General features: G+C 33.5%; 1 protein-coding gene across 1 annotated transcript; it reads left to right on the top strand.

Annotated features, from left to right (window-relative positions):
* The first annotated feature begins 11,091 nt into the window (after window positions 1–11,091).
* NTS (neurotensin) lies at window positions 11,092–24,943 on the top strand. Its single transcript, XM_037847072.1, has 4 exons — window positions 11,092–11,356; window positions 13,649–13,710; window positions 21,031–21,255; window positions 24,186–24,943. Exons 1-4 carry the CDS (start codon window positions 11,284–11,286, stop codon window positions 24,336–24,338), a joined length of 513 nt encoding a protein of 170 aa, XP_037703000.1. The 5' UTR covers window positions 11,092–11,283; the 3' UTR covers window positions 24,339–24,943.
* Window positions 24,944–25,181: the final 238 nt, after the last annotated feature.

Below are 25,181 nucleotides of genomic sequence, written 5' to 3'. Positions count from 1 at the left end.
TCTTTTAATCTTATTAAGCATTTTAAGAAGGTGATTTTAATGTATCACATACTAGCCATCTTTCCTTATTCACTGACTTCTAATTCCAAATACCACTCATGAATTCAATTTCTATTTGTTTATTTATGGGACACTTAGTTTGTGTCAGGCCCTGTACTAGGGACACAGGATAGAAAAATGGGCAAGTTCATATTTCTTGTTCTCAAAGAACTCAAAATGTAGTTATAAAATCAGACAAACTATTAAAATCCTGCCCACAAGCTTTCTACAAGTGTCATGACATAAGAAAACAAGGTGGTATGGAAAACAATTAAAGGGATGAGAAATCTTTCTAATTAAGGACAGGGTGAGGAATTTAAAACCAGGAAGTCTTTACAGAAGTTTCCATGGCTTTTTTACTGGAATGCAATTTATAGCATTTCTGCACATATTCATATTTCTATAAATTCTCACCCAGTCTAGGAAGAAAATTTTTAATCCAATCACATGCTGTAAATTAATTCATCTCCACCCCAGGATCCAAAAATGGGAGCTATATAATGCTAACATCCTTTTTCCATTTAATATCTGTCTGTATGTCTGTGTGGTGGGGTGGGAAAGTGGGTAGTATGGGTGAATCATTAATAAGTAAATGTCACATACAAAAACTTACAGTCAAAGTCAAGTTCTACTTCTAAGCATCTGATCTAAAGAGTATTTGTACATGTTCACAAAGGTGTCTCTTCGTTGCATCATTGTGTGCAGTAGTGAAAAATAAATTGTCAAAAAATCACTTATTATATGTCAGACACATCTTTAAGGAATTTACATGTACTTGGTCTTTATAAGACCTCTAGGAGGTAGATTAATTTCTGAATCACTATTTTTTAGATAAGAGAAACTGGGGCACAAACAGGTGAAATAATTTCCTTGGGATACCAAAACTAGTAAATGGCATAGAAGGGACTCAAAAGCCATGCTCTTAATTACTACAATAGACTGCTTCTCATATAAATAAGATTTTTGAATGTACTTTAACAGGGGAATACTAAAATCAATAATGCACCCTCACAGTAGACTACTCAATACGACCATTAAAAATAATAAGATAGATCTGCATACACTTTTACAAAATTATATCAGCAGTTATTTTTGTTTACTTTAAATTACATATCAAAAGTGAAAACGTTTCAGCCTGGAGAGATGATAGATTTAGTAGACCATCACTATGTGAAATATGGTTCAATTATTTCTAAATTTTTTTGACTTTTTTCAAGAGAAGCCCAAATCTGGATTTTTTTTTTTTTTTTTTTTACATGAGAAATTTCACCATATTAACTTGATGGCAACAAATTAAATTTTAAAAAATGCTAAAACCAAATATAATCTTCCTGAATGCTGGTCCCACTTGCAGGATTCCAGATTGAGATCGCCTTACAAATGAACAATTGTTTAAGGCAAGTTATTCACAGCCACCTGAAAAACTTCACTGAAACATAATAGAATGCATGAACATATCTAAAGAAATAATGTTTTATTCAAAAAGACATTATCCAGCCACTGAAACAGAAAAGCAAAGATGAAGTGATGTCCAAGCATTCTTAAAACAAGTACTGCTCAATACAAATGATTCCCAAACAAAGTCAATATAAGAACAGATCCTAAAAATCAATATTGAACTATGAATATCCCTATACCCCAGTGGTTGAGAACTTGGACCCTTGAGCCAGACTTCATGTGCTTGAAGGTACATAAACTAGGTACATAAACTCTCTGCACCTCAGTGTCTCTTACTTCAAACAGGGATATAATTGCATGTATCTCATGGATATATTGTAAGAAATTAAGGGCTCGATAAGTATTTGCTATTATTGTTGTGCAGATGAAGCAATAGAATACACAAGCCTGGTGCCAGAAAACATTCTAATTTCTTTGTGCTGATTTCATTCTCACAAAACAATCTCTGATTTTAAGAGAATTGTTTACAGGGAAAGAATATCTTGGCCAGAAGATGTGAGAACAAATCTCCTAGTAGGTATGTATCACAGTACAAACTAAGAAATTGCTATTCAGATTAAAGTAGTTCAGACACCAGTGAGTTCAGTTATGAATTGACTGGCCTTGGATTTGGTTGCAACCTCAAAATAAAACAAGATCAGTTTTCTGGGCCCTAAACCATGGTGAATTCATGGAGACACATGCAAACAAAAAGCTCTGGGCATGTAGGCAATTGGAATATCCTTTGCTTTCCATGAGATTTCTCTTCTAGACTTTATGTTTCTAAACTATAATGAAAGCATTTCCTCACTTGTTCATTATTTTATCCCCAGCCTTTAGCTTAGTGCCTGTGATGGTTCGGTTCATGTGTCAACTTGCCCAGGTGTCTGGTCAAGCAAGCACTGGCCTAACAGTTACTGCAAGGAAATTTGTGGTGGTTAATAAACCAGAAGACTGATTTATTAAATCATCAGTCAATTGGCTGCAGCTGTGACTTATTACATCAATGAAGTGTGTGTCTCCCACAATGAGAGAATTCAGTCAGCTGAATTTAATCCAATCAGTTGAAGACTTGTAAGCAAGACAGATAGAGGACGTTTACTTCTTCTTTGACTATCCAGCGAAGTGTTTCCTGAGAAGTTCATCAGACACCTTCATTGGAGTTACCAGTTTGCTGCCTGCCTTATGGAATTTGGACTCATGCATCCCTACAGTTGCGTGATACACTTTCATAAAATCTTATATTTAGGTATCTCTTGTTGATTCTGTTTCCCTAGAGAACTCTAACTAATACAGTGCCTAACAAAAAAGTCTTCAATAAATATGAAATGAATGAGTGAAAAAAGAAGTGAAAGAATGATAGAAACATTCCTTTCTATCAGGTTTGTTGTCATTTCCCCTTATTAAATGAAAGTGTCAGAGGTTTATCTCTGGTCCAGTGATGGTCCTAGTTAATTAATTTCTAAATAGTAAATATTTTGCCATATGTTTCACAATTGGGGAAGCAAATGGAGAGTGGAAAATGGGAATTTGGAAGAAAGAGAAGCAATTAACTGAGAAAACCTCTTCCATTTCTTGAGTTTAGGAACTGCAGTAAAGACACTTAATACATGGTCAGTTCTGGCCATGACAGAGTAATGGGTATTAGCAGTATTGTCCTGCCAGAAAAATCAATAAAATAGAACACAGTATATGAAGCAACTCTTTGCAGGCATTGGAAAAAAGAAAGCATATAGCTATTCCTGAGAGAAGAGCAACACATAAACAGAGTTCCACATTCACCCTGTTTTTCTGCCTTGGTCACAAACAGCAGAACAAGGAAGTGTCCCAAAGAAAACAGCAGTATAATTGGGTAGAGGAAAGACAGATCCTGTTTGGAGACTGCTATCATCTGTAGGATACGGTAACAGAGATGAGTGGTGCAGAGAAGAGGTCCAGAAATCTGCATAGCGGTTCCTGAGATCTTTAGCAAAATACAAAGCAGTGCAATGCAAGCTATAACTACACAAGGCCTAAAATAGAATAGTTGTTGTGATGCTGAGAGTAGAACAGAGATTCTGGAAGCAGCAAGGTACTGGAAAAAATTGAATCTCTGAACAGCTAGAGTGAAGAGACCTCAGAAAGATCACATATTACAAATAAATTGTCATGCTTGAGAGAAGTGGTCCTTCAAGGCTGGTCCCACAGCAGCGGCATTAGCATCACTTGGAAACTTGTTGGAAATGCTAAGTCTCTGACCCCCACCTGACCTATGAATAGCAAAATTCTGGGGGTGGAATCCAGCACTCGGTGGGTAAAAAAATTCATCTCAAGCTCAGTAGCAAGCACATGCCCCCATAAATAGAACTTAATTAGGGTGTTTTATCTTCCTGGTCCTAGAAGGCCTATTATGGATCTAAGATTTATGACTATGTTTTCTGACATCAGAGCCAGAGAAGACGGAGAACAAAGGTGATGATATTACACAGTGAAGGAGGATCAAAAATCATCTGAATAGAAAATACATGATCTAGAAGATAAAAGATTTGTGTTTAGTGGAACATAACGGAAACTGATTATGCCAATAGTAAGACATTATATAACATTATAAAGACAAAAAAGAGAGCTTTTTCCAAAAGGAAACCCCAATTCATAGTGACTAATGCCCTTTGGATGTGTTCCAACTTGTTGTATGGATGCTGTACTAATAATAGAGAAACTCAGAGAATAAATTAATATCTCAAAATAACTTGAGTGCTTTTGGAGAAGAACTTTCCCTGGGAAAAGAAGTGAGGTCAGACTGAGCATCTGGATCAATGAGATTAAGAATTGGAAGCTGGAGGAAATTTGTAACCTACTTAATTATCTGGGTTTGCATTTCTTTTCTCTATAAAATGAAGTTGCTCTAAACAGTGCTTTACACTTTTAACATTCTTTGATTCAATAAATTAGGATTGCATTAAAATATGGCTAGAACCCAAGAGTTTGGGCTGGTATTTCTAGTCTATGTATACTAGTGCCTCCACCTAGAGTACAAGGTGGGAAGTCTTCTTCCCAGGCCCCTCGCTGGGCTCACCCTGGGCTCCAGACTCACTTTCTTCCTGATTCTTCTATCTATAAGTTCTAGTCATCCACGCTAGCCAAGACAATTCAAGGCATTCACAGTTCATTTAGGCTCTACACACGTTTTTTTAATAAGGAAAAATATTCTGAGATAGAGTTTGTATACTTGTTTAATATGTGTAACACACCTAAGCCTTAAAAAGGGAGGTAACAATGGTTAATGTGATCAATTTAGCAAGTTTAAAATATATTTATATTTTATACATTTCTTGGCATAATATTTTCTACAGTGTGTTAGTTAATACAGGATTCTCTGACTTTTACCTTGGGTCTATATTAATAAAAAGATGAGCTGTTGCTTCAGAATTAAAAGAATTGTTCAGTTCTGTCTGTGCTCTATTTAATAATTTCTTATCTTAAATTCTCTTTTCACCTTATTGTAAAATGGCAATAATATCTTCCTGTGTACCCCTCTTCACAGTATGCTATGTTATATGAAAGCAAATTAAGCTGGAATAATGCCTGTTTAGAATAGGCTTTCAATAAATGCATTTCAGGTTTAATGCTTAGATTCTTCTGTGATATTGGTTACAGTGGCTATTTCTAGACTCAAATTGTATACTGTTCCCTCAAGCCCTTTCCCTCAGATAACATCTGATATCTGTTCTCTCTGCATAGATTGGCTTTTCAAATTGGGGGCACCAACATGCACCTTTAGTACTACTATGCACCTGTTCTTCTTTAGTGAGAATTTACAAAATGTCAACTGCAATTAAAAATAATACTCATGATTCTTTGAAGGGGAACATTCTCTCATACTATCTCCAAAAGATAAATTCCTCCAAAAGAGATGTACTTCTTGTGTTTCATTTTTCACAGATAAGAGAATAAATATCTCCTTTTGAGAGGTGAGGAAGAGATAGCTATCCTAAAACCATCAGGGAGGGGTGCTTGGAATTTCATTAATTCATCCAAATAACATTTAATGAGTGCCTACAATGGACAACTATTATTTTATGTTCTAAAAATTTAAGGAAACAGGACAAAAAAAGTTTCCTGCTTTTATTCACAGAAGGCAAAACTAAATAGACAAAGACTAAAGAGACTGAATGCGGAGGAGTCGGATGGATTTTAAAGTAGATGACTGTAATAGCCAGCGATTGCTACAAAAACTATGCATAATCAACTACCCTAAAACTCAATTACATAAAACAAGTCATTTATTCCTGCTTATATGACTGTGAGTTATGTAGGTGACTCTGCTCTAAGCTTGGAAGCTGTGCTTCACACTGCAGGTTTGTAAGTTGGCTGGGACAGCTCTGCTACATATGTCTCTCTTCATTCTTGGACCATCCCAGGCAAGTTCTTCTTAGGATGATGGCAGAAGAGCAAGAGGGAAAGCCCCGTAGTGCAACCCGATGGGGCTTTGTTTTCCTTGTGTCCCCTAACATCCCATTGGTCAAAGCAAGCCACGTGGCCAAAACCAAGGTCAAAAGGGTAGAAAAGTATATTGTACCCACTCTGCAATGGGGAGGGGAATGAGTATTTGCTGTGCAGTAATCCAATCAGTGTCCGTGGAAGTTCTATGAGGACAAAGCTTGGCCTGTTTGAAGAAAAGCCATAAGTCCATTGTGATTGAAACATAGGGACAAAAGAAGTGAATGGTACGATAGGTAGACAGGGAGCAGAGCCTTACTCAGACCACAGTAAGGAATTTGTTCTAAGTATAATAGGGAATCTTTAGAGGTTTTAAGCAGAAAGTCACAAATATAGATTTACATTTCTAAAACCCTACTCTGGCTGCTCTGTGCAACTACATTGAAAGATACCAAGATTGCTGGCAGGGAGACAATTCAAGTGACTACTGTAGTTGAGGGAGAGATGACAGCGGCTCAGACCTGAGTGGTGGTAGTAGAACAAGGAAAAGTGATGTATTTGGATGTATTTTGACAGCAGACCTGCACCTCCAGGGGTTTTTGATTGGGGGAAAGGGGAGAAATGTAACTATAAATGGCTCCTAGTTTTTTGATCTGTGCAACTCAGTGAATGATGATTCCAATAACTAAGTTGGAGAGTAGTTAGAGAAGGAGAATATTTTTAGAAAGGTGTTTGTACAAATCAAGTCTTATTTTGACAGTAAATTTGCCTAATGAACTTGCAGTGGAGCTGCTGAGGCTGTGATTGGATATTCAATCTGGGTAGTCAGATATACAAAATGGGAGGTTATTAGTGTTCAAAGCCATGGGACTCATTGGGCTCAGGATCACTAGGGAAAGAGTGTAAATTAAAAATAAATAAATAAAGAAGACCAAGGAGTGTGGATAATATAAAACCATTGTGTTCTGAATTTAGCCTCAAATATCTTAAGAAAGAGAAAAATGTTTCTCTGAATCCACTCCTGGCAAGCCGTGTCGCAAGTGTTCCTGTGCTGTTTGGGGTATTACAGGCAACATGGAAATGATCTTAGACTTTGTAACATTAAAAAAAAAAAAGAGGGGAATCTTTCTTTTGATAACTTCTAATCTCATTTTGTACTTTAGATACTGCATTCTAATTTATAAAAACTAAGAAGAATAAAAGAAGAAAATTGAAAATTGTTAGGAACTTTTTTTTCTTTTTCTTTTCTTTTTTTTTTTTTTTTTTTTTCTGTAATGCTTTCCTTTTGCTCTTGCTCAAAGGAGCAAAAAAAGGAGGCTTAAAAGGACAGGTACCTGAGCATTACATATAGTGAGTAGTGATTTTGTGAGCATCTTGATATTTCCTTTGATATGAGAAACAAGTCTATAAGTGAAGTCAGTGGTAGCTGCAATTTGGGGCACCCTTAGTTAAATATGGCAACTCATAAACATGTGAGTCCCAGGCAAATCATATGTTGTAATTAGTTTAAGTTGCAATATATATTTGATTACAGAAGTCCATCAGCAACTTTTCCGAGTTAATTACCTATGCAAGAGCAAGAGGCAGAGAGAACCAAAGGGAAATGTGCTGGGAATCTGTGAGAATATGGATGAAGCATGGATACAAATAGATAAGGAAATCAGCTATTTGGATTGCATTTATCTAAATCTCTAAAGTGTAGGCTAAATGCATTTTGCATGTGAGAGACAGTGTGTGTGGGTGTGGGCAGATGCACATATCTATCTATATGTCTACAAATGGGCATTAATTGGACAGAAAAATCAATTGGGTTTACAAAGAGATTGACATCCTGTTTGTTCAGATGAATCAGAGTTACAGTTCCAAACCAGAAGATTAATTTAGAGGATTGGAGTAAACCCACAATTTATCCTAAGCACTCAGCTGATGAATGCACATGACCCCAGCATACACTTCTCAAACGATTTTTTAAAGTAGTCTTTACAGTCAGTGAGGAAAAGACTAACTACCATAAAGGCCGAGGAAACAGAATTAGTTGAAAGGCTTTCTTAGAATACTAAGATAAGTGACAAAAAAAGGAGTTTTTAATGAATGAAATTAAAGTGGAAATATGACTGAAATGTGTTAAAATGGAGAGATGGAGGGAATATGTTAGAAATTTAAAATAATTAGTACTTGAATTTAATTTAGCAAATATGTATTGAGGGCACGTATGGTTTGTAAGCCTTGAAAGAACAGAAAATGCAACAATGAGTGAGAGAGCTTTCCGTCTAGAAGTTTTTGACTTAACATAAACAGTACAAATAATAAGCGTTTAACAGAAACCAGGAAGAGTAAAATTATACGAGACTACTTTCAGGGTTCAATCAAAGGTTCACTTTCATTAGACGGTAAAATACAGTCTTTAATAAACAAGAGATGTGGTCAGAAAGGAAGAATCAAGAAGGTCAAGTGGAAAGTGGAGGGCAGATTCCAGAAATTCTAGACAGAAGGTTAAATTTAGGGGAAGATATAAAAAGGTTGGAGAGACCAGAAGGCTGGTAATGAGGTAATGAAGCCTATGAGGAAGGTACAAGAATTAATCCTATGAAACTGGAAAACCATTGTTCATCTGGTAGTTCCTGAGCCTTCCCATCTCCACATTAAGTAAACTTGTCATTCTAATTCCCAATTCTTCAGATCTATCTTCCGATTAAGTTATTTTGACTAATTATCTAAGTAAGGTCTGACTTAAATCTCAGTAGACGCTCAAAAGTTCATGAACTGTAGAGACATCACATCAACAGGTACCCATAAAACCCACTTAAAGCTGGCAACCCCAAGATGATCTCAAGCTAGAAGACCGACACATGGAGTTTATCAAAGGCTAATCAAAATATTTTTCATTTATTTTAAGAGCTAGGTAAAAGTTAGAAAAGGATTTCAGGGTAAAAATCCTTTAGAATAAAAATACCTCACCCAACTCCATAGAAAGTTTCCTAAAATCCTGCCATTAAAAACAATATTTGGGTACTTCCTAGGATACTTTTAAAATGCATTTATTCACATACAACATCCCCCTCTCCAAACAAGTGGATTATGGACTTTTTTGTAGCATGGAAGTATTGCTACTAAAAAAGAAAGAGGTAAAACAGAGCAAACAAATATCAATTAGAGTTTATCTTCATCATAATTTTACCAGTTAAAGAGTTTCACATCTTTCTTTTCTCCCAAAAGAAAAGAAAAGGATGTGTCGTCTATGATTTGAATCAATTGACATTAATTAACACATTTCTCCCCAATTCTTTCACATTTCCGACATATTTAAAACAATTCTCACATTAACAACTAATATTCATATATACATACCAAATCAAAGTGGATTTCCATTCTTCTTTCCCACCTCCTGTTTTCCTAATTAATTAGAGGTGTATTTTGCCAACATTTCCCTGAGCTTCATTAATTGAAGAAATTGCCACTAAAGGAACCACACTTCCTTTCTACTATTATACTGCTATCACACATTTTACAAAATTATTCTTTGCATTTACAACTCCAAAGCAGAGAGAACAACTGATTTAAATACCGTGCAAAGAGTGCGTAATTTCTTGATATCTTTATCAAAGTGAAAGGAAAATAACAAGTCCTTGGAATTCTAACCTGATAAAAATAAAAAGCCTTTTAAGCTTCAATTGCGCCCCCTAATGGTAGGAAAGAAAACCCTAGACTTGCATATATTTCACAATTCTTTGCCAATCAGTTGCCACTTATATAAAACGTCCCCCTGGTGAATTACTGTTCAATGTTACATTTTCTGTAAGTTTACAGAGCAAATTAAAAGTAATGAAAACAGCCATTGTTAAGTTCCTGAACATTCTATTATATAAACAAATCCTTGTTATTTGAAATAATTATTAAACACTTGGAATTAAACCCTATCCCTAAATTTAGGATAAAGATGAATAAGTTAATTTCATATACATATACTTTATAATATAAATCAACTGTACATAGGAATCCAGTTTTTTTCTCAATTGCTATTACATGAATGATTTGATTAAAAATTGAACAAACCTCAGACACCCTTACCTTCAAATATTCACATTCTTAACAGCGCCCTCTTTTCAAATCACTCCATGTACCCTGAAATACCTAATGCAACAAGAAAGCTTTACTTCAAGAAGCCTTTTGAGCAATTTTCTTCTAAGAATCCAGAAAGGGAATGGGAGTCATTGTAACCCATGAAATATGTGAAGATTCTCAGAAATGTGACTTTGCGAATTGGTGGTTATTTAGGATTGTCTCCTTGCCCAAAGTATAGTCTCATTTTAATGGTGAGAAGGAGAAAGTTGATGCAAAGGTGCAAACCATTGTGAGGGGATTTATAGGAAGCATGCTATATAGCAAAAAGGGTGAATCCAAAAAATAACAGCAGAGCAGACAGAAAAAGAGAAAAGTATCAGAAAACAGTAATCATTGATACAACAATACACATTTCCACCTACTAACATAAAATAATTTGTAGCTAGAGTTTATACATATGAAATTGTTTTTCTAAGACATTTAACCAAAAGTCACCATACACAATTCAGCCATTCTCCCAGTTATCTAGAAAAGAACCTATCAGTTTGTTAGAAAATAATACCCCATTCCTTAGAACAAATTTGTTTTTCCTTTTTAATTGATTTTCTTTTCTTTCTCTAAATTATTTGGCTCAGTACCTATATTACAGGTAATTCTCAGTCTTCAACATTTCTTTTCCTTCTCCTTCACCCATGTATTATCTAAAACTTCAGGAGTATATTGGTCCCCAAACCACAAAATATTTGCCCAGAAGTTTGTTTAATCAAAAAAGTAACCTAACTCTTTAAGAACTTCCAAATCTAAGGAATCACTGATTCCATGCATCCATCATGAAGATTTTGCTTAAATACTAGAAATAACAGGTCACGTGCCTCACGAAGGCAAAAGGAAAACTTCTTGGACTGGAGGAATGAAAGGAAAATGGGGAAAAAGTAGTACTGACAGTTCTTTTCTATATGGAAATGCTTTTGAATGACTCCTGTGCGTCAGAAATCTGGTGCAGCAGAGGCGATTAGGGAAGATTGTCACTTTAACTCAAGATTCAGTCGTGGGGGAGGAGAGGGGCGGTGGAAGAGGAGGGGGTAGGAACTGTTACGGGAGGGGAGAGGAGGGACGGAGATGAAGGGTGGGTACGTCAGAGGAGATAATCTCTGTACACTCATGACATCATCCTCCTGCTTATATATTTAGGGAATGGCCTGAGCATCTCTCATAGTTCAGTCACTTTCAAAGTCTGCTGAAAGCAAGAGGAAGCTCTAGAGAGAGCCTGACCCGACTTCAGCGTGTTTCTGACGTTTATGGACTTGACTTCCTAGAAGGCTGAAGATGATGACCGAAATGAAAATCCAGCTGGTGTGCCTGATTCTCCTGGCTTTCAGCTCCTGGAGTCTGTGCTCAGGTAAGCCCAGCTGCATTTCACATCTCTCTGAAGTGATTTGTTTTTCCTCTTTTGCAATGTGTTAAGATATGTTAATGTATCCAGGGAGAAGAGTTTCTCCTTTATTCTGGATTTGCTTTTTAGTGAGAGAAACCGTAAATAGTTTCTTTCTCTGTCTTTATGAGTACAAGAACTAAGAGATTTATTTTCCCTTTTTTAATCTGCAAAGAAATAAAAAATGACTTAAATGAAGCACTGCATGCCACCTTTGGACTGTAGCCACTAGAGAAAAAATCCCCAACACTTAACTTAGGCTGGTCATTATCTAATAAGAAGATATGTATGGTACCTGTCAAAGTGAGTACAGACCCATCATTAAAATCAGTTGCATTCAAAATGCTTTATGTTCATCCTCAGTCATTCTCTTAAGAAACAGAGGTATCTCTCTCCCTCAGTCTCTCCTGGAATTATATTTTAACTGTTTTAAGATAACAAATAAAGTGAAAATTGATGCTTAGTGAATAAAGGAATGAAGCAATATTTGTAAAAAATTATTTCCAGACAAATAGAAAAAATATTCCAAGTCCTTTTTGAGAATACATTTTTATGTAATCTGTTTCTGTGAGAAATAGGCATGCTATTTAATTCTTTCTTTTATTTTTTTGTATGTCGTTTAAGTTGCTAAAAAATATAAGGACAAAATTGGTATTCTTATGTTAGTGTAAATACTTTGGTTTTATTGTGTTCTGTAGGTGTTAATTTGGGTTATCAGAGAAGAAGAAGCCATATATTGCTAAATACCCACATAACTCATCTTGATAATAAGATGTAAATTCAAAAATTCTAACAAAATGTTATCCTGATTGCAATGTACTCCAACTAATGTTTGAAAAAAGATTGAGTGGTTACATTCTGAAAAAACAAAAAACAAAAAACACCAGGGGATAAATGCAGCAAAAATCACTTAACCTGTCTTACTTTTATACATCATAAGTATGATATATTAAAAAACTTAATTCAAACCTATGCTGATTTTATTTAAATTATGAAATTAAATCTAGCAGAAGTTATGTGATTTATGCTAAAAATTTTCAATTTCTTTTAAACATTAGGAAGTGTCTTTGAAGTTCTAATTTTGCAAATCTTTTAAGAAGATAAATATCAACTTGTCTACATTATAATTTTATCCTGTAGTTATATGAGAGTAAAGGTATACTTATGGTATGTGAGAAAAACCTGGTTATTGCTTAAATGCTCTATTAACTCTTGAAACTACTTGCTGTGAAAAGCCAAAATTTATGTGGATTTCAGTATACATTGTTGATGAATGACATGTAATTTGTCATTCCTTTTGGAAAACAGATTGGACCTCTAACAAACAGAGGGAAAAGATCTCTGGTATAATTATGTTACTAGATGTTTCTCCAATGTAACATTTATTCTTAATAGGAGTGTATAGTACAAGATAGACAGAGTCCTTTTAACTTCACCTTTGTTTTATACAACTGAATCAGTGAGTATGAATTAAGCCACTTCATGATAGCATTGTATAACTTTCTTTGAATTACTGCCTTATAGTATTTTCTAAACTCTATTCTCTGTAAAATATTCATTAGTGGAAACTTGGAGAAGATATTCTGAAAAATGCAGAAATCCATTTTCAACTCTATTGGGCATGTGTTGATGGACAGCTACAGTTTTGCTTAAACAGTTTCCTTATGTCTGTGATAAAATTGCTGTTAAGTGTATCTAATTCCACATTCTCATTTAAAGTAGGAAAGCTGTTCTTTCAGTGTTTTGTAAAATAGCATCTTAAGTTAAATAAATATCAGTATCTTTCTTATTCTAAAATTATCAATAAGCAATGTCTTTTGGATATGTCTTGAAAAAAGTCCCTGTACACACCTTTTCATTACTTTAAAAATATATCAATATACATATTTTCTGCATATGATAAGCTATTGCTGGTAAAAATCAATTACTGTAGTGTGTTTAATAAAATCTCTGTTATACAATGTAATGAGTCTTTTTTTCTTACTGAGATTCAGAAATGAAACAACTCCAAATCATCAGTAGCTCTTTTGCAAATAATCTAGCATTTATTTTTGTAGCGCCCTTCTATTATTCTAACTGCCTAATAGCCTAAAATAAGATTTTTTTTTCCGAATACTTTTCTAGGGAGAATAAATGCATAGGAAAGCCAATAATCCTCTAAGACTAATTTTTTCAGGGATTAATCTAAAATCTGTTGGTTGCAATATAATTATATGATATGTGATTAAATACTAAACATGTGTTTTTAATTTTACTCAGATTCAGAAGAGGAAATGAAAGTGTTAGAGGAAGATTTATTAACCAATATGCATACATCAAAGGTAACCTTTTCTTTTCTTTAGCCAAGGTTTGAAGAACATATGAACTTTCATTATAAACATGGTGCTCTTTTCCCATTATAATAACTTCCAGTCAAGACTAAGCTCATTGGAGTCATTTCCTTTTTCTGGAAACTCTTCCTTGAGTTCAAACAAATTAAGGGTGTTGATGTGACAGACAAGGAAACTAAAGTGACTGTTACTCAGAATATGACATCTTTAATTAAATAGTAGCATATTATTTATTGGACATGTAAATGTATTTGAAGAAAACTTGTTTCCATCCTTATTACGTTATGCTGATGAAAGGTATATTAGCCTCAAGTTAAATACACAAATAAAAATTAACTGATCTTCTTGCTTTTTTTATTATACTGGACAAAAACAAAACAGGGTTCCTAAATTAAAAATGAAAGTTCTTGTCAACTGTGGAAGGAAATATGGTAAAGGGGAAAGAGAAACAGACTGGCAAACAGGAGCCTTGAGATTTAATCCTGCAACTGTGACTTATGAACTCTTTGATTTTAAATAAATAGGTTAGTTAGCATTACCTGCCTTTATTTCCTTATTTTTAAATATGGGAGTGGAAGTTCATGACTTCCTAGACATTAAGAGTTTTATAATGTCTTTAAAAATTATTAAACTTTATTATTTATTTATTTATTTATTTGCCTGGGTTTAAATCCTCTCTGCAAAAGAAGGTATATCTGTATTTACCCATTGTTTTGGTTGAACCAAGTAAAACTTTGTATTGGGCCCATATTACTCCTCACTTTGAGCCTTGAAAGCAAGTATTCTAGGTCCTAACCTATGCCTAGGAATAAACGTCATTTAGAATATAACCATTTAAATGTAGGGTTAAAGCACAGGTGCCCCACCAAAAGATGGTTCTCAAAGAAAAAACAACGTTGAGTTGACGCAATCACCTGGTGCAATACTGTTATAGCACTGCTGTACCAAGGCTCAACAGATCTGCTGTTGTAAGAAAGTAAGCATTCAAAACTCCTGTCTGATTTCAGAAGCAACGTTACAACTCAATTCCTGTCTTCTCTGGTTTCTCTGCCTTAATCAGATGACCATACTCTAGATCTAGCAATCTCCTAGTATATAGGTAGAGTTACGTTTGATAATGAATGTGAAGGGAAAAAAAATGCCTTTTTTGTGTGTGCATTTGAGAGTTATGGGCATTTTTCTCTCAAAACTAACAAAGGTATGTTTTCTTCCAGGGTCCTTAAAAGACATGTTGGGAAAATATAAGCACATATATATGTCCATGACTCCCCAGATATACAAAAATTGATCAAATTGAAACCAAATGGTACTATAATTTGGTAGATCTCATATAAGGAATGAGCAAATTTCATTTGGTCATTAAAACTAATGACCAAATTTATTTAACTTCAGATAATAGATCCCATATTTATCACTCAATCATAATAGCAATAGCTACAGTCACTTCAACACAGAAATAGGAAGACAACTGAAAAGTGAATTGGTTGTGATGGAAAATGGAATTAAAATGCTCTCATGTCTTGGTATAGACTTTACCACTATAATTCCAGTGTACAAAGACACATAAAAATTTACATAATTTCTAAAACATGTTACAGTTCGGGGAGTGCTAGCTATATTGAGAATTTGTGTTTAATTCTCTGGCCAAGATACTCTAAAAGAAAAGCAATGCCAGTATATGGCATGTTTTTTTCTTAAGACAAATACATAGCAAAAGTGTAGGCATGATATAATTTTTCTCTTTCATTCAGTCATGGGATATATCTATAAAAACAGGATCATAGAAAAGAACTGAATCCCAGTGTCTCCTTTCAATTCATATAATTAAGCCACAGTCTATGATGAGTTGGTATTCAGAAGTATAATTATTCCAAATTTGCTGCTAGGATGGAAACAAAAAGTGCATTCCTTATTTTCCAGAAAATTGTTTCGTCATTTATTTCTCCATGATAAAATCTTTTACTTTTGGGTAGAGTTCTATACAAATGAAAACCGTAGACTATGAACATTTTAACCAAATTGCTAAACTTAAAAATTCAATGAGACTAGTGTTCGATGTTGGTATAAGTACAACTTCATTATTAAAAGCATCAGATGTTATTTTCTTCTTTCCATTTCCTGAGTAAAATATTTTAGCAATTTCAATTAATGATATGTAGACATTGAAATAACAGTGTGGAAATACACTTTTGGCAACAGAAGGCCAAGAGACATTCCAAAGGCTGAAAAGAAGTGGCAGATATAGGCGAAAATGTTTTTCACAGTACTGTTCTCTTTATTATCAATGCTACTGCACTGTTACTGTTGTATTAAGAATAAGAACCTGGTACGATATATTTTCTTCAGGTTCTCAAAAGCTGATGGAATAACACAATTTTCTGTGATCAAACTTAATGCCTTACATAATACAGGAGTTTAATAAATGTTTATGAACATTTATGAATGTTTATGAATATAATACTGGGAATCAAGGATTCAATACTAACCCTCACACTTTGTATTTGAATGTAAAGCTTTCATGGCTCCACCACAGATTATTAATTATTTTCAATTCAGTGAAACCTCTGAATTTTCTATCTGCTGAACTTGTTTGAGTTCAGCGGATTAACAGGCAGTGAGTCTTAGTCATATTATGTGGGTTCCATTTAATTAAGGTTGTGACAGAGACAGAAATTTGACTATGATCTTATTCAGTATTAGATATTTAAATCAAATAGTGCTAAGTAGAAATCACAACTATTGTGTTCCTCATGTTGAAAACAAGAGGAGACAATACTCTAGATATCCTGCCTATGGGCTTATGTCTATTATAAATATTTTAATAAAACAATTTAATAAGTAAGGATGCTTATACTGAGTGGAATTATTTAAAATATGTATACGATGTTTTAAAATACATGTCTATTTAGACACCCTTTGGTCTAGAGTGTTTTCTCTGCTGAGCTTCTAGGTATGACAGCAAATAATGTTACATTAGACAGTAGTATTAAGTGATATAGTGACTATTTTCACCGATAGACAGGAATAAGACTATTGACTCAGTTTCCTCACTTACATAATAATCAGACAACAGTAACCGTAATAGATACTTTATGAATAAAGCTTTCAGTGGTCAAATTAGTTTGAGAACATTACATAATATATTCCACACCCTTGAAGAGTCACAATAAATATTTTCGTGTAAAAGACTCTAAGGATTCCTAAATTCAAGAAGCCTTTTAACTTTGTTTAAACTCAAAATTTTCAATTTAATGTATGCAGAACTATTGCTCCAAGGAACAAACTTTGAAAAACACTGAATTAGATGATCTCTAAAGGGCTTTCTAATTGTAACATTACAGAATCCCATTAACTAGCAGTGTATAACATGTTATTGCATGCATAGTGCCATGTTACCTCTAAAATGGTTAGTTTCCCATAGCAGAAAATTCAAGCAGTATCTGAATAAACTATATCCAAGGGATGAATTAGAAAGGATTTCCAACCTGGTTGAAAGTTAAACTAGAATAATCTCTAAAATCTTAAGAGACCCTGTTTCTGTGAAATACACCTTTGTTGGATGAAATTAAATCCATTAGAGCTCTGGACCTATCACGTTTGACTTACGTCTTCTACATTTAAATATTCATCAACTTTTCCCCACCTCCTATCTCTGAAATTATAATGCAAAGAATGGCAATGCCTATATTCAGAATGTCTGCAACCATATCCCTAATCAAAAAGCTCTGATTCAGAATTGGTATTGTCATAGAGGATGGTTTTACTCTGGATTTGCATAAGATACAGTACTGGGAGTGGGGACAACAAAACACAGATGTGAGAATTAAAGAATTTAATGTCCAGCATAGCCCTGGCATCATCTAATCAGAGCAGGAGTGGCTGAAGGCAGCTTTGGTGCAGACTGGAGAGATGTCAGCCCTAGAAATAACCTTTCTGTTTTTCACATTAGAAAAAGGCCACAGTAGTGACACATAGCTGTGTGCCGAGCCTCTTTACTCTTAACATTTTTAAAATTACAGGTAACATCTATAGAAAATTTGTTGATATTTTCATCAAACTGAAGAAGACAGGTATTTAGAGTAATTTTTCTGCCATTCTGTTGCCTTTAGGACCAGATATTATCTGAATAGAAGCATCTTTTTCAAAGGAAATTTAGCTTGCTAATTCTGAGTATTGAGACATTGCACTGAAAAAGGAAACTTCAGCAATATAAGCTTTGTTTCAATCTTAAATTTTGCAAGAAAAGCTACATTTCTGTATATCATCATACATCTGTGTACATGCAGCCACAAAGTACACATTTCTGTCTTTTTAGCCATCTAGTGAAATAACGAAAAAATAATTCTCCCACTTCATAATAAATGCATTGTGATATTCCTCTTTTAAAGATATGGTAAATACATACAACACTCCCAATTTTGGCACATAATGCAGGCCCAGTAAATTCTGGGCTTCATGTAACTCAGTTATCATTTTATTTTCAAATTAATCTAATATTTATTGGTTATTTTCTCTATGCAACACTCTGCTAGTCATTTCTATACACTACAGATCCTGTAATTTTAACTCATATGGTAACAATCAAAAATATTCACTAATCCAGGTAAAACTAGTATTAAATTCTGTTATAATGTTTATTTGCTTGTTTTTAGGCAGCAGCTGGTGATTAATCTGTAATTTTAAAGCATATGTTCTATTGTGAAATCTATCATCCTTTCAATATGGGCATAGATATTTGTCCTCATCTAGTATTTCATCAGATGAAATACTAGATGAGGACTAGACTGGCGGGGGGGCAGAAATGCTACCATTTTGGATTCAACTAAAGAAGGCTAAATTCTCTTCCTTTCAGGCATGCTGGATATTTTAGTATTGTGAATATTTTTGTTTTATGTTTTGTTTTATTTATAATATTTTCAGACATGCAGAATTTTCCTGACCCTGGAATCTCATCTTGTCATTTCCTTTCCCTTCTTGTTCTTTCATTGGTAAGAACTGATTTCCTCTCTGTCCTGGGATATATTGATCCTACACTTGCTGTTCTCAGACCTTCTATTTTCCATTTCATTTCTCAAGACATTTACTTATACTATTCTATAACAAGACTGACTTATAGTATCTTTTTCTTAAGGTAGGAAGATAGATCATAATATGACTCTAGCCTAAGATTTTTTATAATTCAAGACTTAAAGTCCTGTGTATATATCAATTTTTTAAAAGACAGAATTTCAGTTATGTTAATTACATCTAATCTCACATTCCACGAGAGATAACCATTATTAACATTTGGTGCCTCTTATCTTTCCAGCTTGCTCTCATTTCTCTCCCCCCACCCCCCACAATTAGGAATAAGAAAATAGTATAGAGTTTTAGAATCTAAATAGAGCTTTGAAAATGTTCTTAATTTTCAAAGTCGTAGACATATTTCCATTTCCAGATGTAAGTGGATTTACACTATTTTATTTAATTAAGCCCCTAGTTTCAGAATTTATATTGATCTAATTTTTCAGTTTTATTGGAAATACTATGGTAGACACTTTTGTACTCACAGATTTGCATGTCTTTTAGGGTAAAAGGGCATGTACATGTACAATTTTATTAAATCTTGCCAAAACACCCTTCAAGAAGATTATCCCAATCTTCACTCAGACAAATGAGCATTTAGGAGAGGTGTACCAGTTTCCCCATGTCATGTTTACCACCGAGTATACTTATTCTTTTTAAGCCTTCCAATCTGATGGTACCAAAGTTGGACGTCAGTTTACATATATCTTTTTGGTGATTGATTCTGTGACTTGCCTTGCTAATATCACTTATCCAGGGTTTAAAAATGTGTGTGTGTGTATATACATTTTTAAATTGGGGTATTCACCACTTTTTTTTGAAGAGCTCACCCTGTGTTAAGGATAGTAACATTTTGTGGCAGCTTTTTAAAAAAATTTTAGTTCAGTCTGTTATATTTCCACAGAGATATTTTTAAAATTTATATACTTTAAGTTATCTTTTTCTTCATGGTTGCTGTGTTGGACATCTGCTGTATAATATCTCTCCCAACTTCCAGGTTTGTAAAATAAATTTTCCTGTGTATTTCTACACTATTTTATTTTTATTCATATTTAACCCATCTGGATAGTGTTTGGCTATAAGATGTCAGGAAGAGTTATAAGTAGATTCACATCCAGATTCTCCCATAACCAACTGTCCCAAAGGATATGAAATGCAACTTTTTCATATGCTATACTTCCGTATGTACTTGGATCAATTTTTGGACATTTTATCCTCTCCTATTAGTTTTATGCATTTTTCCCTGTTCCATTAATTCTCCCTTTTGATTGCTATAGCTTTAGAATGATTTCGATATCTGACAAAATACCTCCTCATTACTTTTGTTATTTTTCAAACTTCTTGGCTATCTTCACACATTCATCCTTCCAGATTGACTTAATCATTTTACCAAATCTCCTCCTCCAACTTCTTCCAGCTTCTCCATATCTCTCAAATTGGGACACTGATTTGCAATGGCATAACATTTAGAAAGCAATTCGTAAAAAATTGGCACCCAATATTATTGTTATCTAGTCTTCCCAACACATATCTGTTCATAAAAATTTATTTTATGTACTTCAGGAAAGATTTATGCTTTGTTTCATCTATTTCCTTTGCATTTTTGTCAGTTTTTCTTTAGTATTTCACAGGTTCTCCTCTCTGCTTATGTTTTCTCACTGATTATTGTTAACATGTAGGAAAACTGTTGATTACAACTATTATGATTTCAAATAAGATCTTATTAGAAAAATATGGTAATTTCACAAAATATTATAAACAAAGTGGCCAAGTGTAAGCTGCCCATGACAAGCTATTAATGTGCAGAAAACATTAGTGTATTCTCATACTACTGTAATTGCCCACTTCTATTAGTATCATCTTAGTCCCTGCACCATTCAACACTAAGCTGGAATGTTAAAAAGAGAGAATGTATTTTTTGAATTTTTAATATATCCATCAGTGATATATACAAATATATTTATACTTATATATTTCTACTGATTCATTTTTATTTTCTTCTTTGCTACTCTGCTTTGTGTGAATGTGTGAGTATATAATTTTACTGCATTTTATTAAATATACGAAATGTGGGATTGGCACTATTAAACTTTGTGACATGAAGTTATTAAATTGCTAACATTGTATTAATTGGGCTAAGTTAGAGTAGCAAATAGACCCTAAAATATAATACTTTAACACTATAGAGATTTATTTCTTACTTCTGTAACACAAATTTTAACTGATCTATTTTTTTCTATATTTCAGATAAGTAAAGCAAGTGTTGCCTCTTGGAAAATGACCCTGCTAAATGTTTGCAGTCTTGTAAATAACCTGAACAGCCAGGCTGAGGAAACAGAAGAAGCTCGTGAGGAGGAGCTTATTACAAGAAGGAAATTTCTCACTACATTAGATGGCTTTAGCTTGGAAGCAATGTTGACAATATACCAGCTCCAAAAAATATGTCACAGCAGGGCTTTTCAACACTGGGAGGTAAAACAAAAACAAAATATGAATGGAATTATGGCTATACTGGTTTAGTCCTCATTTGTACAGATTTTTTCATCCTGACAATTATTACAACAGGAAGACATACTCATGTTAGAAAAGAATAAACCATGTCTTGAGGTTAATACTCTTTCAAAGTATTCTTCAAGTATTTGGAGTTTAGCAAATATTTTTTTCTTCAATCTCAATGCAGGGGGGATATATTTTAAGGCAGATTTGATCCATTTTACTGTCTTTAAATGGATGGCATGCTTAGATAGTTTGGCTGTTATTTATTGGTGGTGGTATGTCTAAGAAATTTAAGGAATTTAAAATGTGTTCTTAGAAACAGAGTCATGTTTGTTCATCAGTAATGAACACAAAGCAGAAAAGTTTCCATTTAGATTTGAATGTATTAGGCAAATAAACCTTAATGATAGGATCATATGTAGATATGACCCGTATATGAATATACAGCTATTTCAACTGAGTGTGGATTTCAGCATCCTTAGCAGCTGAACCACATCCACCCCAGCCAAATCCCATTATGCAGCTCGACAATGAAGGAATGGATAAAACAATTGTATTAAATACTACCCTAGTTGCTTCACCACTTTAGGTTGGGAATGTCTGTTTGGAAAATTTTAAAAATATTTGAATGATGAAATTTGACTTATAATTATTTAATGTCCAGAGACAACCATTTAGACTAAGAAGCCTTTTTGAAAGCAACTAACAACCTGTGCCCTGGATTCATAAAATCTAAATGTGCAGCATCAAATGTATGAATAAGCAGAGTAGTGAAAGTAATCAGAATATTCTACCTCTGCCCTGATGAATATCTATAACCACTAAGTTATGCTTATCCATATCTCAACTGTGGTTGCCATCCAGGTATTCTGAAACAGACATTTCAACAGTTTTCCTCTTTGGGCACACAACTTAAATACTCACATATATGATACCATCCCATAAGTGTATCCAGAATTATGTTCTATTCCCCACAAACTACCTTTAAATCCATTCCCTTCTATCCTACTGAAGACAATAAGCAAGTGTGACATTATCAAAAACATAGTTTTGAATAGGTGCTAATTGATTTCTAAAAGGATAAATTATTTGCAAAACTTAATAATTTAATGATTATGAGTAATAATGTGCTTTCAAAAGACTACAATTTAAAGCCCTAATTCATATATGTTGCTCTAAAAGACAAAATAGAGCTTTAGAAAGATATGGAAAAATGTTGGAGTTTAAAAAAGGGATTAGTGGAAGAGAAATTAAAAAGCTCCAAAGGAAAAAAAAATATTAAATATCTTTAAATTTTCTCAAGAGAGGACACATTTCTTTCAGATTAACTTTGGAGAGAAATTTGCTTAATGTTATGTATTCTGGGTTTGCACCAACATTGGAGAAATAAGGGTGTCTTCCCTGCTAATAGAACAATCTCTGTGACTGACTACCACAAGGGTATTTTGTGATGAAGAGGAAATGCAAAGCAGAATTTCTAATGTTTATTCTAACTTGTAAATAAAAGGATATTTTCAAGATGAAAAACTCTAAGGACCGATTTTAATTTTACTTGCTGGACTATTTGTCCTTTAATTTCAATTCCAGCTAACAATTTAGTCTTTAAAATATTACTTAGGTCAATAAACTTAAAAAAATCCAAATTTTTGACAAAAGGAAATGCCAATGATGTGCTATCTATCCAGAAAACATCTTAATAAACTATTATACAGACAAAGCAAGTGCACAAAAGATTGGAACTTTTGCCATTTTAGATGTTATTGAGTGATTTAAAAATAAAATGATAATATTCAGAGCATCGTACAAGTAATTATAGACTATGAACAAAGAAACTAAAGATTAAGAAATTAGATTTTCTGACAGTAACCGTTTTTGCTTCTCTGAAAGTGAATAACTGTGGGCTGACTATAAAGTACTTGGAGATATGATTTAATTTATACACACAATAATTTAAAACTTAGTCTGCTGTCAGTATTTGTTATAGTGACCCAAAGGTTTAGAAGGCCATTGTACATATGAGCTAAAGTGAGCATTACTTTTTAAAAATTTCACATAAATTATGTGCAAATTATGGAAAGAACTCTTAAATATTTTATGCTAGCTGAAATTTTTGAATAAAAACACTATTATTAGAAAAAGTATTCATAATTAATTTTAGAATGGGCCACATTCAATGAGATATTAGGCAAGATTCTAAATGAAGATGAATTCTCTTGAGTTCTTCAATCTGAATTTGCCTTTAATTATTGCAGGAACTTATAAGCACCCCAATCTAAAAAGTTCTTTATGATTTAAACAGAAATTCCACCTATGTTTGAATTATACAGCAACTGAGTAAGTTAGGCAGAGTAGATATTCTTCTTTCTATGATTGAGAAATAGATCCTTGAAATGGCCTTCAAGGCAAGTCAGTAATTAACATAACTGAATGTAGAGTCCTGTTGGCTTTTGAAGCTAAATTTGGTTTAGCAGATTCAAAACTCTGGAGTTCTACTGATTTACCACATATTACATACCATTTAGGACTCGCTATCATAAATTGAAGGCTGCATAATACTCAAAGTTCTTTTTGGTGTCCTCCTTCTATTAGAGGGAAAGGCATATGGCTTTGAAGTCTATAGATATTAAGGGGAAAACAAAACAAAACAAAAGAAAAGAAAAAAACAGCCAGCCTGGTGAACCAGGAAGACTGCTGAACAGAGAATCAAAGTATTGTGTTCTCATCCCATCATAGTCACTTGCTAGCCATGTGTCCTTCTACAAAACACCTAATTTCTTTGAACCTCATATATCTTATCCACATATGCCTTGCTGTCTGAAAATCAAATAAGATACAATATACAAAAATGCTCTGAAACTGAAGATTTTATGCATTTAAGCTTCATTCATATTCTTTCTATCTTGCAGCTAATTCAGGAAGATGTTCTTGATAATAGAAGTGCCAAAAATGAGAAGGAAGAAGTGATAAAGAGAAAAATTCCTTATATTCTGAAACGTCAGCTATATGAGAATAAACCCAGAAGACCCTACATACTCAAAAGAGGTTCTTACTACTACTGACAGGAGTAAATATTTAATTTACATGTGATTGTGATGTATGATCCTTTAATTAATTATCAAATTATATTTGTGTGAAAATGTGACAGAACACAATTATTTTGCTTATTCAACAATTGTGATTTATTAGATGTGATTTTTCTATATTAATATAAATTGGACTAAATGTTTAAAAAAGCTAGATGTTGTGCATGATGTGGTGTGTTTAATTGGAGTACATAATAATTAAGTCACATATAGAACATTTTGTAATTTTGCAAAACACTTTATGAGTTCTTTAACAAAAAAAAAGTTGACATTTTATATCAAATTATGAGATTATAACAAAGTCCTAAAGCAAATCAACTCACATATCATTAGTAAAAAAAAAAGTAATAGCACCTCTCATTATTTGACTGAATGTTTTATTGAACTGAAAGCAATATACTCTTTTCCAAGACTCCCTCATTGTGAATTATGGACAAGTTAATAGTGGTAAAAGAGGACAGTCTTAAAAGAATAATTAATGAACTATTGTTAATTTTGTCTATTTTAATGAATGATGGTCAACGAAATTTGTTCCCTGTTAATGAACTTAACAACAAATAAAAATAAATAAGCCATCAGAACCATGTTTCTCTGCAAACTTGCTACTGTTAGAAGTGTTACTTTTCATTGACCTTTTCCTGCTTTTTTGCACTCTGAGTCAGTAACAGATAACTATTTTTTACTTCACTGAGACATTTGTGTGACTAATATTTTTCCCAATTGGAAAGGAAGTTAAAGCAATACTTGAACTAACCCTACCTAATTTTCCCCTAAGATCATACTTGTGGTCTCACAGGTCCTTAAAGTCTTTACTTTCCA

Source organism: Choloepus didactylus, chromosome 8 (assembly GCF_015220235.1).
Source record: "Choloepus didactylus isolate mChoDid1 chromosome 8, mChoDid1.pri, whole genome shotgun sequence".
Classification (NCBI taxonomy): domain Eukaryota; kingdom Metazoa; phylum Chordata; class Mammalia; order Pilosa; family Megalonychidae; genus Choloepus; species Choloepus didactylus.
The sequence above is the reverse complement of the archived record's forward strand: the minus strand, read 5'-3'. Positions and strand labels throughout refer to the sequence as shown.

Excerpts from the sequence above, each read along its gene's own strand:
- NTS (XM_037847072.1), top strand. The coding sequence starts at position 11,284 with ATGATGACCGAAATGAAAATCCAGCTGGTGTGCCTGATTCTCCTGGCT. Across the intron at positions 13,711-21,030 it reads CCAATATGCATACATCAAAG|ATAAGTAAAGCAAGTGTTGC; the intron begins GTAACCTTTTCT and ends TCTATATTTCAG. Across the intron at positions 21,256-24,185 it reads GGGCTTTTCAACACTGGGAG|CTAATTCAGGAAGATGTTCT; the intron begins GTAAAACAAAAA and ends TCTATCTTGCAG.